The sequence below is a fragment of the Malus domestica genome, chromosome 02, assembly GCF_042453785.1.
Source record: "Malus domestica chromosome 02, GDT2T_hap1".
Classification (NCBI taxonomy): domain Eukaryota; kingdom Viridiplantae; phylum Streptophyta; class Magnoliopsida; order Rosales; family Rosaceae; genus Malus; species Malus domestica.
The window spans coordinates 28,457,006-28,480,871 of NC_091662.1; the positions used below are offsets into that span (position 1 = coordinate 28,457,006).

Below are 23,866 nucleotides of genomic sequence, written 5' to 3' on the forward strand. Positions count from 1 at the left end.
GGTGGCTAATCTAACATCTAATCTAATAAAATTTATCGTTTGACAAAAAAAAAAAAAAAAAAAAAACTTTCAACTTCAGGGAACAATGTGAGATTTGTATTATATTTTCAAGTGAACTTTAACGAAAAGCACCTGGTACGGTTCACTTTAACGAAAAACCATATTTTTACACTAAAAAGTCAATTCTGGTACTATTCATTTTACCCTTTATTTTGTTCTTATCATTAAAACTCAAAGTTTTTAAGCTCTTTTCATTAGTTTTTCTTATTTTCAAAAGCAAAACAACTTTAGCTCATGGAGTTCATTTTCAAAGGCAAAAATGAATCACTTTAACTTTCAACTCTGTCGGTGTCCTAGTTACTTCAGGGTGCGTTTGGTACGTGGGACGGGACGGGACGGAACGGGACGAGGCGTTCCGTCCCGCGTTTGGTGCGCCAAAAATGGGTGGAACGGTTTGTTCCACGGGACAGATTTTGGGTGTTTTTGCGTCCCACCTCCACCCCCTGGAACGGGTTTGTTCCACGTCTGTGGAACACAATGTTTTACCATTTTAAGACAAATATACCCCATGTCTTTTTCAAAAATTACACCTTCGTTCCGTCCCGTCCCGTCCCGTTCCGTCCCGTCCCGTCCCGTTCCGTCCCGTCTGCGTACCAAACGCACCCTCACAGCATCAACTTTGTCAGAAACGCCAAAGTGGCTGGTAAGGAACTGATTTATTTACTAAGGATTTTCATTTTGTATTTTAGGACTCATTTCTTCTTTTTTTTTTCTACCAAGTTTTTTTTTAATTTATTCAATTCAGAAGCTAAAAAAATAAAATAAATGAGTGCATGGGTAAAAAAGAAGTGCGAAAATCACTTTAGTTTCTTTATATAAAATGAAAATTAAAAATCACTTTGTATATATAAAAATGAATAGTTTTGGCACACTTAATTTGTGTTGAATATATTTGAGTGTATAGAAAACGCTCCCCGTGTGGATTTGGAGTAGATTGGGATTTGGGCCTCATGATAGTGGTTTCAGTTTGTTTTATCTTGGCCCAACGAAAATTCCGTGGCAAAAGAAAAAGAGTCCCTCCATCATTAGCGAATTAAACAATTCAAAATAAATTATCAAATCAAAAATGGAAATCTCAAATTGTTGATCGATTCAAACATCCCAACTAAAACCCCAAAATTCACCAAAACATTTTGTGCCGATTTTGGATCTCAGTCCAAGTGTACGTACGGAGTTCGCAAATGGCCGCAAGACAAATGGAAGAGATACAGAGGAAGCTGGCGATGCTGAATTATCCCAGGGCCAATGCGGCTGCTCAGTCCCTCCTCTTCGCCGGCATGGAACGCTACGCCCTTCTCGAGTGGCTCTTCTTCCGGTACACCACATGCCGTTTACTTCTTCTTTGACCTTTTGTGGTTCTCACTGTGTCTTGCATGTTTGATTGCCGCCGATTGTGTTGTGTAATTGCAGATTGCTGGGGGAAAAGTCGCCGTTTTCTCAACAAAATCTTCAAGGGGACGCCATGGATCGTGACGAAGAGACTGCTCGAATCCAGTGTAAGCCCTATTTTGTAGAATGTCGAATTGGGTCGTGCTAAATTTGTTGAGAATTTGATGAAAATGTACTTTATATTGGTTTTTGAATTCCATCAAATGGTTGATCTAAGTTATACTAATGTGTTGTCATGTTAATTTTATATGAAAATGTGGTCGTGATTTTTTTTAACCAGTCTTGCTTGCAAACTTCTGAAATTTTCCTGATGGATAATTAAGTGACAAACTGTGTTAAGGCTTTAAAGAACTTCTGTGCTGTAGTTGCCAAACCGAAAACAACTTTTTGGTATCATCACTACATATATGATCTACATGGCCACTTCAAACTGATATGACGAAAGTTCTTATCTCTCAAATTACGCTGAAGGAAATCACACTTTGAAAGAAAAATTAGATCAATAATAAGACTGTTTACTGGACAAAGACAAGAACACGATTACTGTTCTATTGTATAAAAGGTAGATGCATACTACAGTTGTTATTGCACAATCTTAGTGCAATGTGATTTTAAAGAAGCAAAGTTGTTATTGCACAATCTTAGTGCAATGCGACTTTAAAGAAGCAAGTATGATATTGCTTGCGCTTGAGATAACTTAATAAATTATCAAACTCGATACTCTATGCACCCAAATTCTCGCCTTATTAGGACTTTTTAAGATAACTTTGTGGAGCATCCTTCTCTTGCTGCTTCCTTTTGGGTTTAATCCTTTTTCTAAAGCCAGCTGGTTGGTCTATCTGTTGATTGTTTACCTTCCCAAATTCTAATCTTCTTAGTATGTGATGTTAGATATGTTGCACCTGCTAGTTTTCACTGTTTTTAGTCATTTGACGGGACAATTTTCTCTTTTATTGTTTAGCTAATAAATGTTGACCTTGTGTTTTGCAGATTTGGCAGAGATTGCAAAGTTTTTGGGTATTACTACTACTATAGACACAGAAGCCATCCAAGTTAGTTGTGGATTTGTGTTGATTAGGAGTATTTATTCTGGCTGATATGGGTGTTTATTTTTTCTTTATTTTTTCCTCTTCAGAAAGCTTTACAAATTGAGTGCACTTGTACTTGTTTTGTCCTTTTTATTTCATATCTCGTTTGAAAGTCATTGTTTGTTGGTTTGTTCTTCTCGGGCAACCAATCTCTATGATAATTGTACCATGAGTCGATCTAGTTATCAATCAATTTATTCATATTTCTATTGAGAATAAATTATGTTGACAGATCACAACGAACTTTTTATGCGATAGAATAGACTGCACATCATATAAATAAAGATGATATGAAGTTTTGTTTGCAAGATGCACATCATGCACGTAGTTGGCAGTCTAGACAAGTTGAACATATGCAGGGGTAAAATGTTTTAATGGGGCATCATGTATTCTGCACTTGTCACAAAATCTAGCAACTTTTTATTGTGTGAGTTTCTTCCACTTTTATTGAATGCAAAGCCTTTTTGTTGCAGGGGCGAGGAAGCTATGAAGATCGTACTGAAATGCTTCATCTAATTGTAGATCTTGTGGAGGCAAGTATTTATGCTGATAATCAAGAATGGAGGTGGGATGATAGGTGTTATATTGTTACAAAAGTACTGTTTGATCTTCTACAACATGTGATTTGTTTTCTGATTTTGAAAATCATTTTAGGCTGAGATTATGACCTGTAATTTCTGCAGTATCGATGAGCAGGTAGCAAAGGACATACAACTAATTGATTCCATAGCTGAAAAACAAGCTCAAATATTCTCTGAAGAGTGCAAATTGTTCCCTGCAGACGTTCAGATTCAGTCCATATATCCATTGTAAGGATACCTATTCAATTCCTCCCCTTAAGTAACGAAATGAAAGATAATTGCTTCAATGAAACAACAACAACAAAGCCTTTTCCCACTAAGTGGGGTCGGCTATGTGAATCCTAGAACGCCATTGCGCTCGGTTTTGTGTCATGTCCTCCGTTAGAAATTGCTTCAATGAAAGAAAAAGAAAAACTCTAGCAGATGCATTGTAAGAAAAGCTGTTTCTGATTATTGTTTACTCCCTGAATTAAAAAGAATAATCGCTTCACTGATTTTTTTTTGTCGTAAAAGAGGAATCCTCTTTAAAAGCCAACCCAATTAATTAGGATAAAATTTTTAAATGAGATGATTATATCATTTAAGTTGAACGACTTGTTTCATTAGATACAATAACATCCTGTTTGTTTAATCATAATTCATTTGCAGGCCAGATGTTTCTGAATTGGAGAAAAAACTTTCAGAACAATCAAAGATATTCTTAAGCCTTCAACAGAAGGTTGACGATTTGGCTTCAAAGGTTTGTTTCCGTTCCGTAACTTAGATCTTCTTGCCTTTAACAATACTTGCTTATTTTTCTTGTGATTTTTTACCTGGAGCTATTCAGCTATTTGATCAGCTTCACCTAGTGCTCTTTGTGCTATATAATTATGCCAAGTGTTCATATATCAATGTAATTTAGCTAAATCATCCAACTTAAACCAGAAAATAAACTTGTTGCCATTTTAAAACAGTATCCTAATGCTCTTTTCCAGCCATTCTACTGTACTCTGTCATTGTGTTCACGAAATTTTCTTCTAATGAGGAAAGGGGATCGTATAACTTGTAAGGATTGCAAAGTTATACCAGGAGAGAGCGTGGCTAATCAACATCGCTTGTTGGTGATGGATGTACATATCAAAAGAGTGAGACAAAAGAACAAGACTTGGAAGTGCCCAAGGACTAGATGGTGGAATCTAAAAGAAGAAAAACAAGCCATTTTCAAAGAGAAGGTAATCACCCAATGTGTGTGGGATAGAGAGGGGGAAGCTAGCCAAATGTGGGATTCCATGGCTAGTTGTATCCGAAAAGTAGCAAAAGAGGTATTAGGAGAGTCCAAGGGCTTTGCCCCACACCAAAAGGAATCTTGGTGGTGGAATGAGGAGGTACAAACAAAGGTGAAGGCTAAGAAGGAATGTTGTAAAGCCTTATACAAGGAGAGGACCGATGAAAATGGTGAAAGGTATAGAAAAGCGAAGCAAGAGGCGAAGAAAGCTGTCAGAGAAGCTAAGTTAGCGGCTTACGACGATATGTATAAACGACTAGATACCAAAGAAGGAGAGTTGGATATCTATAACTAGCTAGAGCAAGGGACCTAAACCAAGTGAGGTGCATCAAGGATGAGGATGGAAAGGTTCTTGCTACAGAGAACGCGGTTAAAGACAGATGGAGAGGTTATTTTCATAATCTTTTCAATGAAGGACCTGAAATGAGTGCTTCTTTAGGGGAGTTGAGTAACTCAGAAGAGTGTAGAAACTACTCTTTTTATCGTCGAATCCGGAAGGAAGAAGTGGTTGTAGCTTTGAAGAAAATGAAGCATAGAAAAGCAATAGGCCCAGACAATATACCAATCGAAGTGTGGAAAGTTTTGGGAGAGACAGGTATAACATGGCTCACTGACCTTTTCAATAGGATTTTGAAAACGAAGAAGATGCCAAATGAGTGGCGAACAAGCACTTTGGTGCCTATCTACAAGAATAAGGGCGACGTACAAAATTGCATGAACTATAGGGGTATTAAGTTAATGAGTCATACAATGAAACTCTGGGAGAGAGTCATTGAGCATAGATTGAGGCAAGAGACACGGGTTTCGGACAACCAATTCGGATTCATGCCAGGGCGCTCAACCATGGAGGCAATCTATCTCTTACGAAGATTGATGGAAAGATATAGAGATGGGAAAAAGGATTTACACATGGTCTTTATAGATTTGGAAAAAGCGTATGATAGGGTCCCAAGAGACATTCTTTGGAGGATTTTAGAGAAGAAAAGAGTACGAGTAGCATATATCCAAGCTATAAAGGATATGTATGAAGGAGCAAAGACTGCCGTAAGAACTCATGAAGGACAAACCGAAAGCTTTCCCATAACTGTAGGATTACATCAAGGCTCATCCTTAAGTCCTTACCTTTTTGCGTTGGTAATGGATGAGTTAACAGGACATATTCAAGATGATATTCCTTGGTGTATGCTTTTCGCAGACGATATAGTGTTGATAGATGAAACTCAGGAAGGGGTAAATGCAAAGCTTAACCTTTGGAGAGAAGTGTTGGAATCTAAAGGTCTTCGCCTATGCCGATCAAAGACAGAATATATGGAGTGCAAGTTCAGTGCAAATGGAGGCCAAAACGAGGTAGGGGTGAGAATCGGAGATCAAGAAATACCAAAGAGCGACCGTTTTCGTTACCTAGGATCTATCTTGCAAAAGAACGGAAAATTAGATGGAGATCTCAACCATAGAATACAAGCTGGATGGATGAAGTGGAAGAGTGCATCTGGTGTGTTGTGTGACCGCCATATGCCACTGAAGCTCAAGGGAAAATTTTATAGGACGACAATAAGGCCGGCGATGCTGTATGGCACAGAATGTTGGGCGGTGAAGCATCAACACGTACACAAAATGGGTGTAGCGGAGATGAGGATGCTTCGTTGGATGTGTGGGCACACGAGAAAGGATAAGATTAGGAATGAGGATATCCGGGGTAAAGTAGGAGTAGCCGAAATTGAAGGAAAGATGAGAGAAAATCGGTTACGGTGGTTTGGACATGTGCAAAGAAGGCCTACTGACGCTTCGATTAGAAGATGCGACTATGGGACAGAGGTTCAGGGCCGAAGGGGTAGAGGAAGACCTAGGAAAACTTTGGAAGAGACTGTAAGAAAAGACTTAGAGTACTTGGATCTAACGAAAGACATGACACAGGACCGAGCACAATGGCGTTCTAAGATTCATATAGCCGATCCTACTCAGTGACTTGGATTTTCCAAGTCTCCAACCGAGAAGTTTTCCTCACTCGGAAAATTAAGGGAACACTACCCCAACCTACATGCTCCACTCAGAAAGCTTCAACATACAAGCTTCAACAAAAAAAAAAAAAATTCAAAGAACTTAGCGAAGAAGGCTTTGGTGTATTTAACACAATACGTTGAAATGAAGGAAAACTTATTTATTGATATCCCCGATAAGCTACAAATATGTACATATACATGAGTCAAAATAAACAAACAAGATGGAGCCTTCACAAAGGTTGCTTAGGAGAAGTCTCAGCAGTCGGTAGAGCCCCAGAAAGAGAAAGCATCGAAGGGGGATCATTCGGAGCCTCAATATTGGACAGAACCCTAGAAGGAGGAGGCATCAGAGGTTGATCATTTGGAGCTTCATTACGCGGTATAGCCCCAGAAGATGAAGGCAATAAATGCCTTTGGAACAAACCCACAAATCTCTGATGATCAAGTAAAACCTGACCATCAGTTTCCTTCATCTGGTCAAGCTTCCTCTTCATGTTTGTAGCATAGTCATGTGCGAGTCGGTGCAACTGTTTATTCTCATGCTTGAGCCCTCTAATCTCCTGTTTGAGACTCATCACTTCGGCCGCCAATGATTCAACTTGGCGGGTTCGAGCAAATAGGCGTTGGGCCATATTAGACACAGAACCTGCACATTGAACACTGAGAGCCAGCGAATCCTTAATAGCTAACTCATCAGACCGTTTGGAAAGTAGTCTGTTATCTTTGGGAGTGAGAAGGTTCCTGGCCACCACCGCAGCGGTCATATCATTCTTCATCACGGAATCCCCAACGGTAAGAGGACCAGTAGGGGAGACGAAGGATGGGCGCCATATGTTGTCTGGAGAAGGCGGGGCTGCCTCTTCAACAAGGTTCAAGTCAAAACGACGGTCGGAGGGGCCAGACATTTTCAAAGGTGTTGAAGAGAGAAGAAGTCGGACAAATCAAGATCTTAGAAGTGCAAGAATGGAGCTTTTACTGGTGGAGATTCAAGTGTGCTTTGGAACTTAATGCTAGCCCCTATAAAAAGCTGCACTCGACGGAGCTTCAGACATCGAAGAGGCGCCTGCTCAGAAATCGAAGAGGCGTTTGCTTTCTCAAAAGCTGGGCTGCTTAGAGACCACGAGGGTGATCTCATAAATCGAAGAGGTGTTTGCTTTCTCAAAAGTTGGGCTGCTCAAAGACCATGAAAGCGGATCTCAGAAATCGAAGAGGCGCTCACTTTCTCAAAAGCTGGGCTTCTCAGAGATCACGAGGGCCGATCTCAGAAATCGAAGAGGCACCTACTTTTCCAGCCTTGTCAGCACCTGTCACACGCACACTCAGCTTTGCGGAAATTATGGGTATTCTGTCGAAGACTTCTGGGGAAGTAGAAAACACATGAATCTTACTGTCCAATCACCCACTTCCCACACGCAACAATAGCTCATGGGTACCACATATAACTTTGCCAAAGTTCTCTGCCAAAGTTGAGCACGTGAAGCTTGCAGCTCCCACTACATCGCTCTGACCAAGAAGGGTAAAATAATAGCAAAGAAACAGCACTAACAAAGTTTAGACCTATAAATTTTGAAGGTCTAGCTACCATATTATTACCCACAAGGGTAAAGGAACAGTACCACTGCTGGATAATTGGAAAGTCCCTGTGTGTCAACCTCTGTGCCTTGTGGCAAGGTAGACTAGCAAACATGCCCAACCTTTACTCACATTTTCGAGAAAACACTCCCAATAAGATTGCTTGCTCCAAAATCGAAGAGGCACCGTCCTCCGAATCTCGAGAGCCAGACTCCCAACATGACTACTTTCTCAAAAATCGAAGAGAGGGTAAATGAACAGTACCATTGCTGGATAATTGGAAAGTCCCTGTATGTCAACCTCTGTGCTTCGTGGCAAGGTAGACTAGCAAACATGCCCAACCTTTACTCACATTCGAGAAAACACTTCCAACAAGATTGCTTGCTCCAAAATCGAAGAGGCACCGCCCTCCGAATCTCGAGAGCCAGACTCCCAACATGATTACTTTCTCAAAAATCGAAGAGACACTGCTTCCCGAATCTCGAGAGCCAGACCCCCAGCATGATTGCTTTCTCAAAAATCGAAGAGGCATCGTTCTCCGAATCAATCGAAGAGGCGTTCGCTTTCTCAAAAGCTGGGCTGCTCAGAGATCACGAGGGCCGATCTTAGAAATCGAAGAGGCACCTACTTTTCTAGCCTTGTCAGCACCTGTCACACGCACACTCAGCTTTGCGGAAATTATGGGCATTCTGTCGAAGACTTCTGGTGAAGTCGAAAACACATGAATCTTACTGTTCAATCACCCACTTCCCACATGCAACAATAGCTCATAGGTACCACAAATAACTTTGCCAAAGTCTCTGCCAAAGTTGAGCACGTGAAGCTTGCAGCTCCCACTATATCGCTCTGACCAAGAAAGGTAAAAGAATAGCAAAGAAACAGCACTAACAAAGTTTAGACACATAAATTTTGAAGGTCTAGCTACCATATTATTACCCACAAGGGTAAAGGAACAGTACCACTGCTGGATAATTGGAAAGTCCCTGTGTGTCAACCTCCGTGCTTCGTGGCAAGGTAGACTAGCAAACATGCCGAACCTTTACTCACATCCGAGAAAACACTCCCAACAAGATTGCTTACTCCAAAATCGAAGAGGCACCGCCCTCCGAATCTCGAGAGCCAGACTCCCAACATGATTACTTTCTCAAAAATCGAAGAGACACTGCTCCCCGAATCTCGAGAGCCAGACCCCCATCATGATTGCTTTCTCAAAAATCGAAGAAGCATCGTTCTCCGAATCTCGAGAGCCAGATACCACATGCCACTTTTTCAAAGTGCTCTGACAGAGTTAAAACATGTGAAGCTGGCAGCTCCCACTACCGTGCTATGACCAAGCAGGGTAAAGGAATAGCATTACTACTTGTTGTTAGGGAGACTCCTATATATGTCGACCTCCATCCCCAACGAACAAGCAGACCTGCAAAAATGCTTAACCCTTCCTCATATCTGAGAGGGCACTCCCAACGAAGCCTTTCGAAATATTCAGCTTTCTTTCCCCCTGATAATACCTCTGCAAACAAGCTATACTAGAGCAAGAAGATCTCATATCATCAGGGTTAAAAGCAAGAGTATCCCATATCATGCTTTTTCCCTGTCTTTTCCTTTGGCCTTGTTTTTACCTGCAAGACAAGGAGAAAGAGAGCAATCAGTCAGCACTTGAAATCAAGCTCCCAATCAGGAACTGACTGCTTGGAACCCCTTACCTGATTACTTACCTGGCATTGCTCTCGAGTACTCATCTTCAACATCTTATGTTTCCAGGGAAGATACCGCATCTGCTTGAGGAACAGATAGGGCAAGTGCGAAGGATACAAGGAAGCATGTGGAGACAAGCGTAACAGCACACGTGCCTATACATCCATTACTCTGTCAAAAGCAAAAGTATCCCATATCAGCAGGGTCGAACGTACTCTAGATTTGATGGACTTGTTTTGACCCTCAAATTCTTCAGTCGGCCTTATACTCTGGAGGAAACCAGAAAACCCTCCAGCTCAGTTCAAGAATAAGCCTGTGGAAAGCTACTTCTTCAAAAGCAAAAGTATCCCATATCATCTCTTCTCATTTTTCTTCTCTTTATCCTTCATGCTGCTGCAAGATGGGGAGAAGGTGAACAATCAGCCGGAGCTCTGATTGCTTACCTTGTCTGTCACCTCTTTCAGCAGATCCCCTAGCTCGGCGACTTGGGGGACTCCTACTACATGGTTTGTATCGCGCTTGACCAAGCCTGAAACTACAAGTAAGCTTCAAGTGAAATTGATACATTACCTTGTGCATCTCCACCAATTAAAGATACCACCCCTGGATGGAGGAAGAGTACTTCCAGAGAAGCTGCCACATCTACCTATGAGACAGATAAGGCAAGTCAAGATGATACCACACTCCGATACTTAGAAGTTTCGTGATTACGAGATCATTCTCCTACAATATTTCCTAATGTCATTTGTACTCTAATGTCATTTGTACTCTAATGTCATTTGTACTAAATCATTCACTTGTACTCACTAAAGGAGAGCTTAAACCTATGTACTTGTGTAAACCCTTCACAATTAATGAGAACTCTTCTATTCCGTGGACGTAGCCAATCTGGGTGAACCACGTACATCTTGTGTTTGCTTTCCTATCTCTATCCATTTATATACTTATCCACACTAATGACCGGAGCAATCTAGCGAAGATCACAAAAAGCGACCGTTTTCGTTACCTAGGATCTATCTTGCAAGAGAACGGAGAATTAGATGGAGATCTCAACTATAGAATACGAGCTGGATGGATGAAGTGTAAGAGTGCATCCGGCGTGTTGTGTGACCGTCGTAGGCCACTGAAGCTCAAGGGAAAATTTTATAGGACGGCAATAAGGCCAGCGATGTTGTATGGCACAGAATGTTGGGCGGTGAAACATCAACACGTACACAAAATGGGTGTAGCGGAGATGAGGATGCTTCGTGGGATGTGTGGGCACACGAGAAAGGATAAGATTGAGAATGAGGATATCCGAGGTAAAGTAGGAGTAGCCGAAATTGAAGGAAAGATGAGAGAAAATCGGTTCCGGTGATTTGGACATGTGCAAAGAAGGCCGACTGACGCTCCGGTTCGAAGATGTGACTACGGGACAGAGGTTCAGGGCCGAAGGGGTAGAGGAAGACCTAGGAAAACTTTGGAAGAGACTGTAAGAAAAGACTTAGAGTACTTGGATCTAACGGAGGACATGACACAAAACCGAGCGCAATGGCGTTCTAGGATTCATATAGCCGACCCCACTTAGTGGGAAAAGGTTTTGTTGTTGTTGTTGTTGTTTGGTATCTTAGCTTTCCTTTATTGCCATATGCATTTTGAATTATATGTTTCTTCTGTTTTTAATCATTCCCAATGCCTATAAGTCCTCTATATTTCTGGCAATGAATGCTCCATCAAATTTGTGTTGTCAGTGTACATCTTAATTATTTATAAACTCCCCCCTGGTCCTAGTTGTGCAGTTAATTCCTTGTTTTTCTCACTCTGATTCTTTGCTATTGCATGTAGCATGCTTACAACCCTGATGAGGATTATGCAGAGGTGGAATCAAGATTGCGTGCACATTTGGAGTCTTTTCTAGAAACTGCAAAATCATTCAATACGATCTACACTAAGGTTGGACTTTCTCTGTCTTTTAATATACTCTGCCTTTTGACAATCTGATGTCCCTTTTCTTCTTTTCTTTTCCTGTTGTACCAAATTTAGAGATTTTGACATGTTACCGAGAATTCTATATGTGCTAAAAAAGTGAGGCGCCGGTGGTACATGTGCACCATGATGAATCATATGCTTTTTGGTGGGTTCCATATTCACATACCTGGCTTGGTTGGCTTAGGAGAAAGTTTATGCTTCAGTTTCGGCTCCTTGATAATAGAAAAGTTCACTATTTAGTCAGTACTCCAGTTGGAATGCTTGACATTTATTTTGATGTGCATGAATCCATAATACCTTTTGTTTTTTGTTTTTCTGTGTGCGCATATGAGGTATATATGCTTATCTGCAACCTTGAAATGACGTGCCTTTTGTAGGAAATACGTCCCTGGACACACATGATGGAGGTACCCCAGCTCCATGGGTTTGGGCCGGCTGCCAATCGATTGTTGGAGGCATACAAGATGCTTTTAAAGGTATCTCATTTGCTAATCTATACATTTTTTTCCTAGCACATTATAAGGTTTATCAACTATAGTCTGAATGGCAATTCGCTGGTTTGTATACCACTAATGTAAGTGATGGTTTTATATAGTATTAAGACCTCATGGGGACTTCATTTTCCACTAATCCAATAGGTGTTTCTACCTGTCTAGAAAATGACTTTTTCTTGTTATACGTAATGATGTAATATGCATCGGTGAAGTACCTCTGTAGTTAATCAATACTTCAATCTATACAACTAAATCTCTTCTACAAATGAATTTCACAAGGACAGGTGTGTTCATTGATTTGAGGTAATGAACATAGGCATCTTAGCTTCATGGTGGGGCTGATGATGGGTTGGTATCTGGGGTGTTAGTTGGAAGGGGTCTGGATTGGAATTGTTGAATGTAGCTTGTACATGCTACATTTGGCTTTGTTCTCTACAGAGGTTTCATGTAGATATTTTGTCTTTTGAAGTATCAAACATAGGGATCTTGATCTTTGGCCTTTTGATCATCGTTCATTTGGTTTTACATGTAATCTTGATCTTTGGTTGTTCTTTTGAAGTATCAAACATAGGGATGTTGGTAGCATGGTGGGGCCTAGTCGGAGTTAACAATTGAAACATTTTTTTTGCATATCCCACATTTTTCTTCTTTGCTATGAAGATTTCACGGGGATTTCATTTATCATTGGACTTTTTATCAACCTTGATCTTTTAAATTTATGCCGTCCCTTCTATTCTCTCCCTTTGCATTTGTGCCTTGTGTTTGCTATCCCTATGCAGATGCTGTGGTGGTCATTCCACCCTTGCTTACTGTTGACCCTAAAAACTACTAAGCCTACGTGGCGTACAAGCCGAGTAATCTATAAGCTAACTACGTCCTTTGGTGAATGCGGGGCGTGCCAACTCGTCGGCCGAGCTCGGCTAAGGAGTAAATTTGTTGATGTTGCGTTGGGTGCGCGTCTGACTTCTGCGTCTTGCGACAGCGGCCGAGAAAGGAACACTTCTCGGCCTCTTGGGCTCTCGAACCTGAAGACAAGGTTACTATTCTTACGAAGTTCACGAATCGCCGTTGTCGGATTCGGTCACAGTGATGTTATTCGTCAGAGTAAACTCTCGCCGAATAGACACCAAAGTGTAAGGGCACAAATACTCAAAGCGAATATAAGTCTTAATGGTGAACGTGGTTCGGCCGTCTGAATGCCGAACTCTAAATCCCACTTGGGAGTATCCAATCATAAAATAACTTGGCGTGCAATGCGCCGAGCTCGATATACTGTAACACCTCACTTCGCCGAGGAGGCTAATGAGATGACCTCAATCAATAAGGATCCGGAAATCCTTATCGACCGAGACTTGGATAGGTAACCAACCGTCCTCGCCGCAGTGCTGTTGATGCCAACAGAAGATACTGCGAGACCGGCTGATTCTACGATGACAGAGCTATCTATGCCGACTTAAGATATCACTGGTTGCTTTCACAGTGCTGTTGATGCCAACGGAAGATGTGTCAGCGAAAAGAGAAAAGAAAAATCTCAAGTTGTTGAGAGAGCTTGCGCAGGGCAATTTTGTGTTGAATTGCAGGGGGTTCTTTCGTTGCCACTGCATCTGTATTTATAGCACTGAAGTACTTGCTCTGCACGGTCAGATGATGTTGCAGAGTTTAATTGCAATTCTAATTCCTGAAGTTGATCCGTATCAGAACCCAGAAACCAGGGCTATCCTTCAAACTGAGCCGTGAGACTTGTTCCAAGACTTTTCAAACTTAACAGTCCACCTAGGCTTATCACATCACATTTCTAGTCCACCTAGGCTTCTCATCTCTTTATCAAAAACCTATCCGTAGCCATGCTTTATCCCATTAAGATTCCCAAGATAACCTACATGCTAGGCTTTGAACAAATAATATTTATCTAAACAACCATCCATTATATATATATATATATATATATATATATATATATATATATATGTATGTATGTATATATATAATATGTATGTGGTCTAGGCCATCAGACATCACGTCCTTCATCAATCCGCTTTATATATATATATATACACATATAGTTGGTAGTCTTTCACAGAGCATGGACACTGTAACTCCATCATCAATTTTTATGATCCTATACTCAATCTGACAACACCAACACCACAAGTCATCAATCTCTACTGTTGTGCATGCATAATTAAAAGATAATTCACCATTAAAAGATAATATCATGATTAAAACCACTTAAAAGATAATTCACCACAAGTCATCAATCTCTACTGTCATCCAACGGTTGAGAGCCATGTTCATCAACGGCTTTGATCATACGAACCGATAGTGTAAAATCGGGCCTAAACACTTACATAGACTTTCCCTGGTTCAAACATTCATAGTGCCCCATTAAGTTAGCATGGAAAACTAATTACAAAAGTAGTTGTTTGCTTGTAGAACGTACTCAGTGCTCACTCGGTCAAGTTCACCTTTTACCTTTTGTCTTAAAGGAGAAAAAAGTGAAGGAAAAAAGTGGGGGTGGGGGAGAGGAAGGGGGAATTTGCTTTTCTTTGTTTTGGGGTAGAAGGGAGGAAATGGAAGAGAAGGTGAGAAAGGTAGTTTTCCCTTGAGCTGGGAAAGCATTCCTCTCGAGCTCGGTAAAGCATTATCCTCTTAACATGGGGAGACTGAATGTCTGGTTATTTATTTTCACCTTATAATCTATGAAACATTCAAATTGGGTACAAATTTTTTTGTATATTATGAAAAAGGGCAATATTGTAGTTCAACCATTTTTGGATTTCTTGGCTTCCCTTCTCTTTTCATTAGACAAATAAATCCATGTTCTTCAACCGAACAGTAGGAGAGAACCGTAACCAAATCGTCTGTTGGGATTCTCTCCTCCCGTTCTTTCTTGCTCCCAACATGGTATTGCTTCCCCCATTGCCTTTTGTGTGTGTCTGGATGTGTGCATGTTGCTGTAGGTGTAATTCGGTCTGGAGTGAAATAGGCGAGGTGGGATTACTTGGGTATGGATGGAGCTTTGTGGATCACATTACTGAACGATGCCAGATTTGAAAAAGTATTATTAGTACGACCATGAATTTTGTAAAAAGGCCTCTTCTTATATTTCTTACATTTATTGCAGTTCCTGGGGAACTTGAGGAATCTTAGAGACTCATACGCAGCTCTTGCTGTTGGATCATCTGACTCAGTTGCTGGCGAGCCCTCATCAGTCACAAGAATAATCTCAGAGTGTGAATCTGCTTTGACATTCCTAAATCGCGACCTTGGGATTCTCTCGGCTTCCATTGCTCGCGAGCAAGGTGAGGAGGTGAGTTTATGATGAAATTGTTGTAGTTGAGGGGAGGGCCATGAATTCAGTCTCTCCCCCCTTCTTTTGGGACTGCGAATGTATGTTGGGAAAATGTAGCTTCTTCGTGTCGAATGAAAGTATTCATATCAACCACACTGTTCTGTGGGAGGATCTTTATCCATGTTCGTTTGGTTTGCAGTCTGACTACTTGAAAGTCATCGTTGTAATTAGACCGTTTCTTTTAAGTTCCTAGGATTGAACCCTATAACAATGCGAACGACACCTCTATTTACAGGTGATTCCGGTGCAGTTTGGAATTGAGGTGATTAAAAAAAAAGCTAGTATGAAAAAAAGCTGGGAGCTTTTTTGTGTTTGGTAAACATTCAGCTTCAGTTTTTTTTCACAGTTTTGGGTGAAAAAAAACCAAAAACAAGAAGCTGCAAAACCCAGCTTTGAAAAACCGGCTTTTTTTCACATCTGTTTTACATAAAAGTACCAAACATTATAATATTGTTTTTTTTTTTCAAAAGCATTTTTACAAAAAAGTTTACCAAACACTCTACAACTTTATTTCACAGCCGCTTATTCTCACAGCACAGCAGAAACAGTTTTTTTTCAAAGCACAACAATATCAAACCAGCCCTCCCTAAGTCCTCCGCTCTCTCTCTCTCTCTCTCTCTCTCTCTCTCACACACACACACACACACACAAACCCCTCCTCCTAGTAGCCAAAATGATGAATAAGGAATGAGATGAATCAGGCCCAACTGGAAGATTTGATGGATTGAGTGAATGAATGAATCCATATTTTGTTTTTTCTGTTATGCGATATATTTTGTTAGATTAGATGTTATATTAGTTACTGACAAGGTTCGAACTCACTTCATCATTTAAGGGCTTAACTCTTTTTCACCATTGTGGTAAAAAGCCACTTGCAATGTATATTCAATCCAAAAATAATGAGAAAACGTATTCAATTATATTGATTTCATGGCCAAAATAACGGTTGGGATGGGCCCCAACTTGAACAATAATCAGACCATAAATGTTAGATTAAACAAGATGGTCACCTTCCATTGAGGGGAAAGTAGAATTGTGGTTTATATGGAATTTCCAGTGATTATTGTTTTGGTTTAGTTTTGTTTTTCTTGATATGGAAATTTTCAAATAATCACGTGTACGTAGGGCATTGTACAGAAGTGGTGCTTTGAAAATAACTAAAATCTTTTTCTGATCATCGAAAGTTTTTCTGATCATGTTTGCGATAAAAAGTAAAAAGTGTTTTTAAGTTAAAAAAACTTTAAGTGCTTTTTGGGAGAAGCATTTTTTGTGTGCTTCTTTTAGGAAAGTGCTTCATGTATTTTTTCAAGAAGCACTTCCATTGTTATTTGAAATTTCAATATAAATCTAATAGAAGGGCTTTTATTGGAAGTTCTTTTGATAAAAAAAAAATGCTTTAAAGAAATTTCAAACTAGCTCATAGTTTCTAGGGAAAAGGCTACAGGGACCAGATTTTTGTACCACATCATTATACTATTTAATGTGGTCAGTGATTTGTACATGTTATGGCATTTAATGAATTTATCTCACGTGTAATGTTAGAGTACAATAACATCCAACGAGATGAATTCATTAATTGACGTTGTATGTACACATCAAATGCCACATCAAATTATATATTAATGCAAAGGTAATTTAGCCAAAGGTCAATAAAAATTTTACTATTAAGCCATATATTATGACATATTTTTGTTTTGGACTTAATCAATGATATTTTTATTAATTAGGAATAGGTCAATGATGAATGCCACATGGGCTTAAGTCATTATAAATAGTTAGAATTTGACTATTCTATCTTTCACTCTCTTTCTCTCTCTATAAATGTTATATGGGCTTAAACTATTATAAATATGGATTTAGATCATCTTCGGATCAATTTGTGGAGATACTCTAGGTCGATGGATCTCATCCATTGATACAAATTCAATGGCCAAAATCTCTTTTCATTCCTCTTTTCCCCTCAACTCTTCTCTCTCTCCCTCACTTCGAAGCAAGGAAGAAAATATCGGTAATATCGGAAATATCGGTAGTCCGAAAACACGGAAATATCGATGGAAATATCGGGATAATATCGATATCGATAAAAATTACATGGAAACCACGGAAATTGTAAGAAAAACTTGGAAATTTTTAATGAAACTTTGTAGGATGTTTATTTAGTCAATTATCTATTAGTTTATCACAAAAAATTGGAAGGAAATGCATTGCATGATGGATTTAACTGATTTAAGTTGATTATATAGCGAGCTGGCAAACATTGTGAGTGTAGAAAATATGTAGTAATTAATGAAAGAAGTTTAAACACACCATAATCATTTATATATAATTAATTAGTACAATATTTGGAGGTTTTATTTAGGATATTAAAAAAAAAAAAAGGGAAGTGAATAAAATGATGAAGAATAATGTGCCGAATTTGACACTTTAAATTTCTTACACATAAGCATGCATCTAGGCGTTGAAGTTCCAAATTATAGTATATCAATTAACGATTGAAAATCAATACATTGAATAAGACTAAACTTTAATTTGGATGCCGATTATGTTTTTTCAAGTTTATATAAAGTAAAAGAATTGAATTTTGGAAGCCAGGAGTGTGTCAATTGAATTTTGGTCGGCGTGAAAGGTATCAATCTCTTCGTCTCGTCGAGTAGTACAACTTTCCTTTTTGTTTCACTCAATTTCGTTGAGTATTGAAAAAGTTATACTCATTTGAATCTTACCCAGTTTCCGGCGACCTCAGTGGCTTTAGAGGCAATTTCCGGCCAAACCACAATGAGTCAGACGTCGTATGAGATTCCATTCTCTTCGTCTCGTCGAGGGCTACAACTTTCCTTTTTGTTTTACTCAATTTCGTTGCTTATTGAAAAAGTTATACTCATTTGAATCTTACCCAGTTTCCGGCGACATCAGTGGCTTTCGAGACAATTTCCGGCCAAACCACGGCGAGTTGGCCGGCGTTCAAGGTATCAATCTCTTCATCTCGTCGAGTAGTACAACTTTCCTTTTTGTTTCACTCAATTTCGTTGAGTATTGAAAAAGTTATACTCATTTGAATCTTACCCAGTTTCCGGCGACCTCAGTGACTTTCGAGGAATTTTCCGGCCAAACCACGACGATTAAGACGTCGTGTGAGGTACCATTCTCTTCTTCTCTTCGAGGGCTACAACTTTCGTTTTTGTCTTGCTTGATTTCGTTGAGTTTTGACAAAGTTATGGCTGTTTAAAGTGGGTGTAAATTTTCGACCGAAAATTCTGATTTTCTCTCCCATTGGGCGAGTCCCACATCGCCCATGTGAGGGCAGTGAGCAAGCAAATTTTCCTATAAAGCCCACATCCCCCCTGCTGAGGAAATCCAAGCTTGTTCGGCCTTTGGGCTATGATCAAGTGAAGTATGTGTTGAGTTTTATCAACATATTTAAGTATATTTTAGTACTATGTCGCGATATTATCGATAATATCGAAAATATTGCGATATTATCGATAATATCGCGATATTATTGATAATATTGCGATATTTTGACGAAAATCATTTGGATAGTTAAAAAAATTTTGAACCTCCAAAAAAATGATAATATCGGCGATATTTCGCCGATATTATCGATATTTTCTTCCTTGCTTCGAAGCTCTCAATCTCGAACCACTAAATCCTCAAATTCCAAATTACATTCAACCCCACCTCAAAATCAGCCCCAACACTGCCACAACCCACCCAACCCACAACCACCAATTGCAAGTCCTTCATCTTACCCTTTCCAAAATCAGCCCCACCACCACCACATCCCTCAGTTGCAAGTCCTTTGACCTTTAAATCTTAGCCGATGTTAATGAAACAACAAAGAGAGGGGTCGTGCAAACCAATATCTTTTGGTTGCAAAGATCTTTTTCATAACCATGGAAGAATTAGAGTGAGAGAAATCTCAAAGATGAAGAAGAAGAAAGAGATAACAAATAAAAAACTAAAACAGTAAGGGATAATGAAAAAATAAATCAGACTTAGAGCAAAGATGACCTGCAATTGAATTTGGGGTTTGTTAACAATGGTGGGGTGTGGGGGTACGAGGGAGAAATAGGAGTTGAGGGGGAAGAAAGGCGGGAGAAAAGGATTCGGCCGTTGGATTTCTATTCCTATAGAACTGATCTTGAGAGGATTTGAATCCAATAAATAGTTAGAATATGTATATTCTATCACTCTCTCTCGCCCTATGTTTACATGAAAGAGTCCACTCAAATTAAAAAAAAAAAAAAGGAACCAAGAAATGGACACTGCATTGCAATGTTCGAATCCAAATGTAAAAAATATAACCAGGAAACGGACACTGCATTACAGTGTCTAAATCTAAATGTAAAAAATAGAGCTAAGAAACGGACATTGCATTATAGCGTCTGAATCTAAATGTAAAATTAGGAGTCACATGAGGTGTGAAGTGTAGGAGATGTATGAGTGACGAAAAAAATAGAACTAGGAAACAGACACTACAACTCAGCGTTTGAATTCAAAAGTGAAAAACAGAACCAGGAAACGGACATTGCATTCCAGTGTCTAAATCCAAATGTACAAAGGAAACCAATAAATGAACATTGCAACTCAGTGTCTGAATCCAAATGTAAAAAATTGAATCAGGAAATAGACACTGTATTGCAGTGTCTGATTCGTATTGACTTATTCCAAATATAAAACTATAAGAAAGAGAGTGTTAATTGAAGTGGGTGCCAGCTGTAGTTGCAGATTTTGTAATTTTTTTTTAATTTTAAATGCATTGAAGTATCACAATCATGGTCTGAAATGCCGATATTATTGGCGATATTTCGCCGATAATATCGGTTTTGTGAGAGAGCGATATTTTAATACTTATCCACTAAATTTTCGTCAAAATATCGCGATATTTTAGGCTGGTGCGAATCGAAGAAGAACGCCGGAGCTTCTACAGCTTCGGCCGACTGTAAAAGAGCACCCTAAACTCCGATCTAGGTATCAAAATGAAATACAAGAGGAGAGGAATGTTTTTATAACTTCCGTTTGTTGTGAAATGGTCGGAGCTGACTCAGACCACCACCTCCACCAGAACCTTAAAGGGGAACTGCGGATTGGCGGCGACTCAGGATCTTCACCCATTAAGAAACATACCTAGAACTCCGAATCCTGAAACCGACGACAACGACGACAACGAAGACGAGTTGTCGGAGTTCCCATCTCCGCCCCGGCTCCATCCCTCGCTGTTTTTGTTTCAAAGAAAAAAAAGAAGGTAAAGCCTAGATCTGAGAGGAGTGAGAGAAAGGTAGGGATAGATGAACATATGATTTTGTTTGGCTGAGAAAGAGAGTGATGTGGGCAACAGAGAGAGAGAGAGACACGGGTGGATGATAGAAATTTGTGTGGTGTGGGTGCGTTTAGGGAAGAGAGAAGATGAGTGTGGATGTCGGCATAAGTCTTTGAGAAAGTAATAAAATACTAATATAATTGTGTTTTTTTTTATGGAAACTAATATAATTTTGTCTTTAAAACACCAAGGGGATTCGAACCCCTCCCATTTTACTCCTTCAACATCTTGACCACCATATCACTTATGTTTTTGTGAAAATATGCTAAAATACACTTACTCTACACATAAAGATGATGAAGATAGTGAAAGTTTTGAACCTCATAGGAACTCTATGTGGTACTAAGTCACTAATGTATCTTGCCATGCAATGTATAAAGTGTAAAATATTGTACTAATTCATTATATATAAATGATTATGGTGTGTTTAAACTTCTTTCATTAATTACTACATATTTTCTACACTCACAATGTTTGCCAACTCGCTATATAATCAACTTAAATCAGTTAAATCCATCATGCAATGCATTTGCTTCCAATTTTTTGTGATAAACTAATAGATAATTGACTAAATAAACATCCTGCAAAGTTTCAATAAAAATTTCCAAGTTTTTCTTACAATTTCCGTGGTTTTTATTCAATTTTTATCGATATCGATAATATCCTGATATTTCCATCGAAATTTCCGTGTTTTTGGACTACCGATATTTCCGATATCATCAATATTTTATACCTTGATCACAATACATGATTAACCTACTTATAATTAATATAAATATTGTTGATCTATTGTTAATATTGTAACTTTTTATTGATTTTTCATACAATCACAGAAAGTTGGTCTCTCTAGCATTTTCCTTATCATTAGATGTTGGTTGTACGCATAACTTGCTACATGAGATGATACATCAATGTGGTATATTTAAGTGGTTTCATAGCATATTAGTATTACTCAGTTTTCAGATATTTATTAGGTGTCAACGAAATTTCATTTTTGTTTACGTAATTATGAAAGACTTTTCAAGTTTCCTATTAATTTCATTTGAAGTGATTTAACTGTTTTTTTTATATTATGGATAAGTTATTAAACTTTTATATATTGTAATTTCAATTTTTTTTTCTTCAGAATTGGGTACAATAATTACATATGTTTAATATAATTATTATTTGAAGGTCAAATATAATCATGTGAATATATGTATTTAATACAATCATCATCAGGCCTTCAAAATGTTGATTGTATTAAATACATGTAAATATTGTAGCCAACACCTTATTTTCCACCATGCCTGGTCAAAGTTTCACATGAATTTGAAAACAATTGTTTTTTTTTTTTTCCAAAGGATAAATTTATTATTATTATAATTGAATAGAAAGTTTGATATCCTGTGCCAGGATATTAAACAGGAAATCAGGACCAATACAATCTCATACAAAATATCGCAAAGATCGCCTCTTCTTAAACACATACTTAGCCACCGAGTGTGCAACACGATTGCATTCTCTAGACACAAAGATGAACGTCACCGACCTCAACCTTCGCACTATAATCTCAATGTCACCAAGGATACATTCAAGACTGTAATCATGCATCAATTCCTTCCTAATCATTTGAATAATCACCTTTGCATCAGACTCAACAATCACATTGTCAAAGCCATTGTCACCACAAACCTCCAAAGCTTGCCGGATTGCTACAGCTTCCGCCGCTAATGCAGAGTGATAGTACATCTCTCTCGAGGCTCCCGCTGCCGGCAGCACGCCTGCGAAATCATGAGCAACCCATCCCACTCCCACGCGCAACGAATCCTTACACCAGGCCGCATCTGTATTGATCTTTATTGTCCTAAACCCCGGTTTCTGCCACTGATCAGTCTTTCCCAGATCCATAGTCGACGTCCTAATTTTTTGGCACACGCCCTTAGCTCCCTGTACCCTCGCATCTCTGAATTCAGAAATACTCATCCTCCATGCCTTCAAAACCTCTAAAGGTTGTCGATGAACATCGTTGAAAACCACCTCATTTCGATTTTTCCATAATCTTCATAAACCAAAGATGAACTCTTGCATGATCTCGCTTGCATTTTGGATTCCCCTTAACACGATTCCAGAATTTCTCCCAACTTTCTAAAAAATCAGCACCTTCCAAATCAAAAGATTTCAATTGGAGTGGAGAACAAAACCAGAATAGGTGGTTGAGTTCGCATCGAAAAATAGATGGTTTTCCGTCTCATCGATTCGGCTACACACCCCACATACGTTATCAACCCTCATATGTCTCCGCTGCAGATTTCGTCTTGCCGACAACGCATTATTGCCACACCGCCATATAAAGAATTTCATTTTATTTGGAACCTCCAGATTCCATATCCTATTCCACACCTGGTTGTTCTTCGGTGTCGAACTTAGCACACCCCTCATTTTCCTCCCTGTTGGAACCCATTGTCCCACATCGGCCAAGAGGGAAGAGAGAAAGCACTTTAAATAGAATTACCCCACTATAACTAACACCGAGGCCTTTTGTGATAAAACCCCACACTTGAGGATTGTGCAGGTGGTTAAGTGGGGACAGTATCGGTGTTGTTGGAGTGGACCCTCGGCCTGTCGACCTGAAAATTTCAACATGGTATCAGAGCCAGGGGGCGGGCCGGTATTGCCACGTGATTGGGTGGGTCCTCATTGGCCCCGCGCGATTGTCCACGTAGGCCAAAGATGCCACGTGTTTGGGTGGGTCCCCAATGACCCCGCGTGATTGGGTGAGTCCCGACATGGCTCCACGTGGTTGTCGATGTGTGGAATTTCACGTGTGACCCATAAATGAGGTCTCACGTGTGGGGGAGTGTTGGAACCCATTGTCCCACATCAGCCAAGAGGGAAGAGAGAAAGCACTTTAAATAGAATTACCCCACTCTAACTAACACCGAGGCCTTTTGTGATAAAACCCCACACCTGAGGATTGTGCAGGTGGTTAAGTGGGGACAGTATCGGTGTTGTTGGAGTGGACCCTCGACCCGTCAACCTGAAAATTTCAACACTCCCCAATATACCATTTTACATAAGCCCCAAAGCCACCCCATAGCCAG

General features: G+C 39.5%; 2 protein-coding genes across 3 annotated transcripts; one reads left to right on the forward strand and one right to left on the reverse strand.

Moving 5' to 3' along the window:
• Positions 1 to 1,086: 1,086 nt before the first annotated feature.
• Positions 1,087 to 15,706, forward strand: LOC114821478 (AUGMIN subunit 7). Of its 2 annotated transcripts, none has more exons than XM_029093717.2 (9): positions 1,087 to 1,375; positions 1,471 to 1,556; positions 2,440 to 2,501; positions 3,011 to 3,102; positions 3,221 to 3,346; positions 3,767 to 3,857; positions 11,474 to 11,581; positions 11,995 to 12,093; positions 15,236 to 15,706. In XM_029093717.2, the coding sequence occupies exons 1-9, from the start codon at positions 1,242 to 1,244 to the stop codon at positions 15,431 to 15,433; spliced, it is 996 nt and encodes a 331-aa protein (XP_028949550.1). In that variant the 5' UTR covers positions 1,087 to 1,241; the 3' UTR covers positions 15,434 to 15,706. The 2 variants fall into 2 exon arrangements, with proteins under 2 accessions (XP_028949550.1, XP_028949561.1); XM_029093728.2 differs by having other exon boundaries at positions 1,091 to 1,375; positions 2,440 to 2,466.
• Positions 15,707 to 22,211: 6,505 nt separating this feature from the next.
• On the reverse strand, positions 22,212 to 22,673 carry LOC114823483 (uncharacterized). The gene has a single exon (XM_029098957.1). The coding sequence runs from the start codon at positions 22,671 to 22,673 to the stop codon at positions 22,212 to 22,214; it is 462 nt and encodes a 153-aa protein (XP_028954790.1).
• Between the last annotated feature and the right edge of the window lie 1,193 nt (positions 22,674 to 23,866).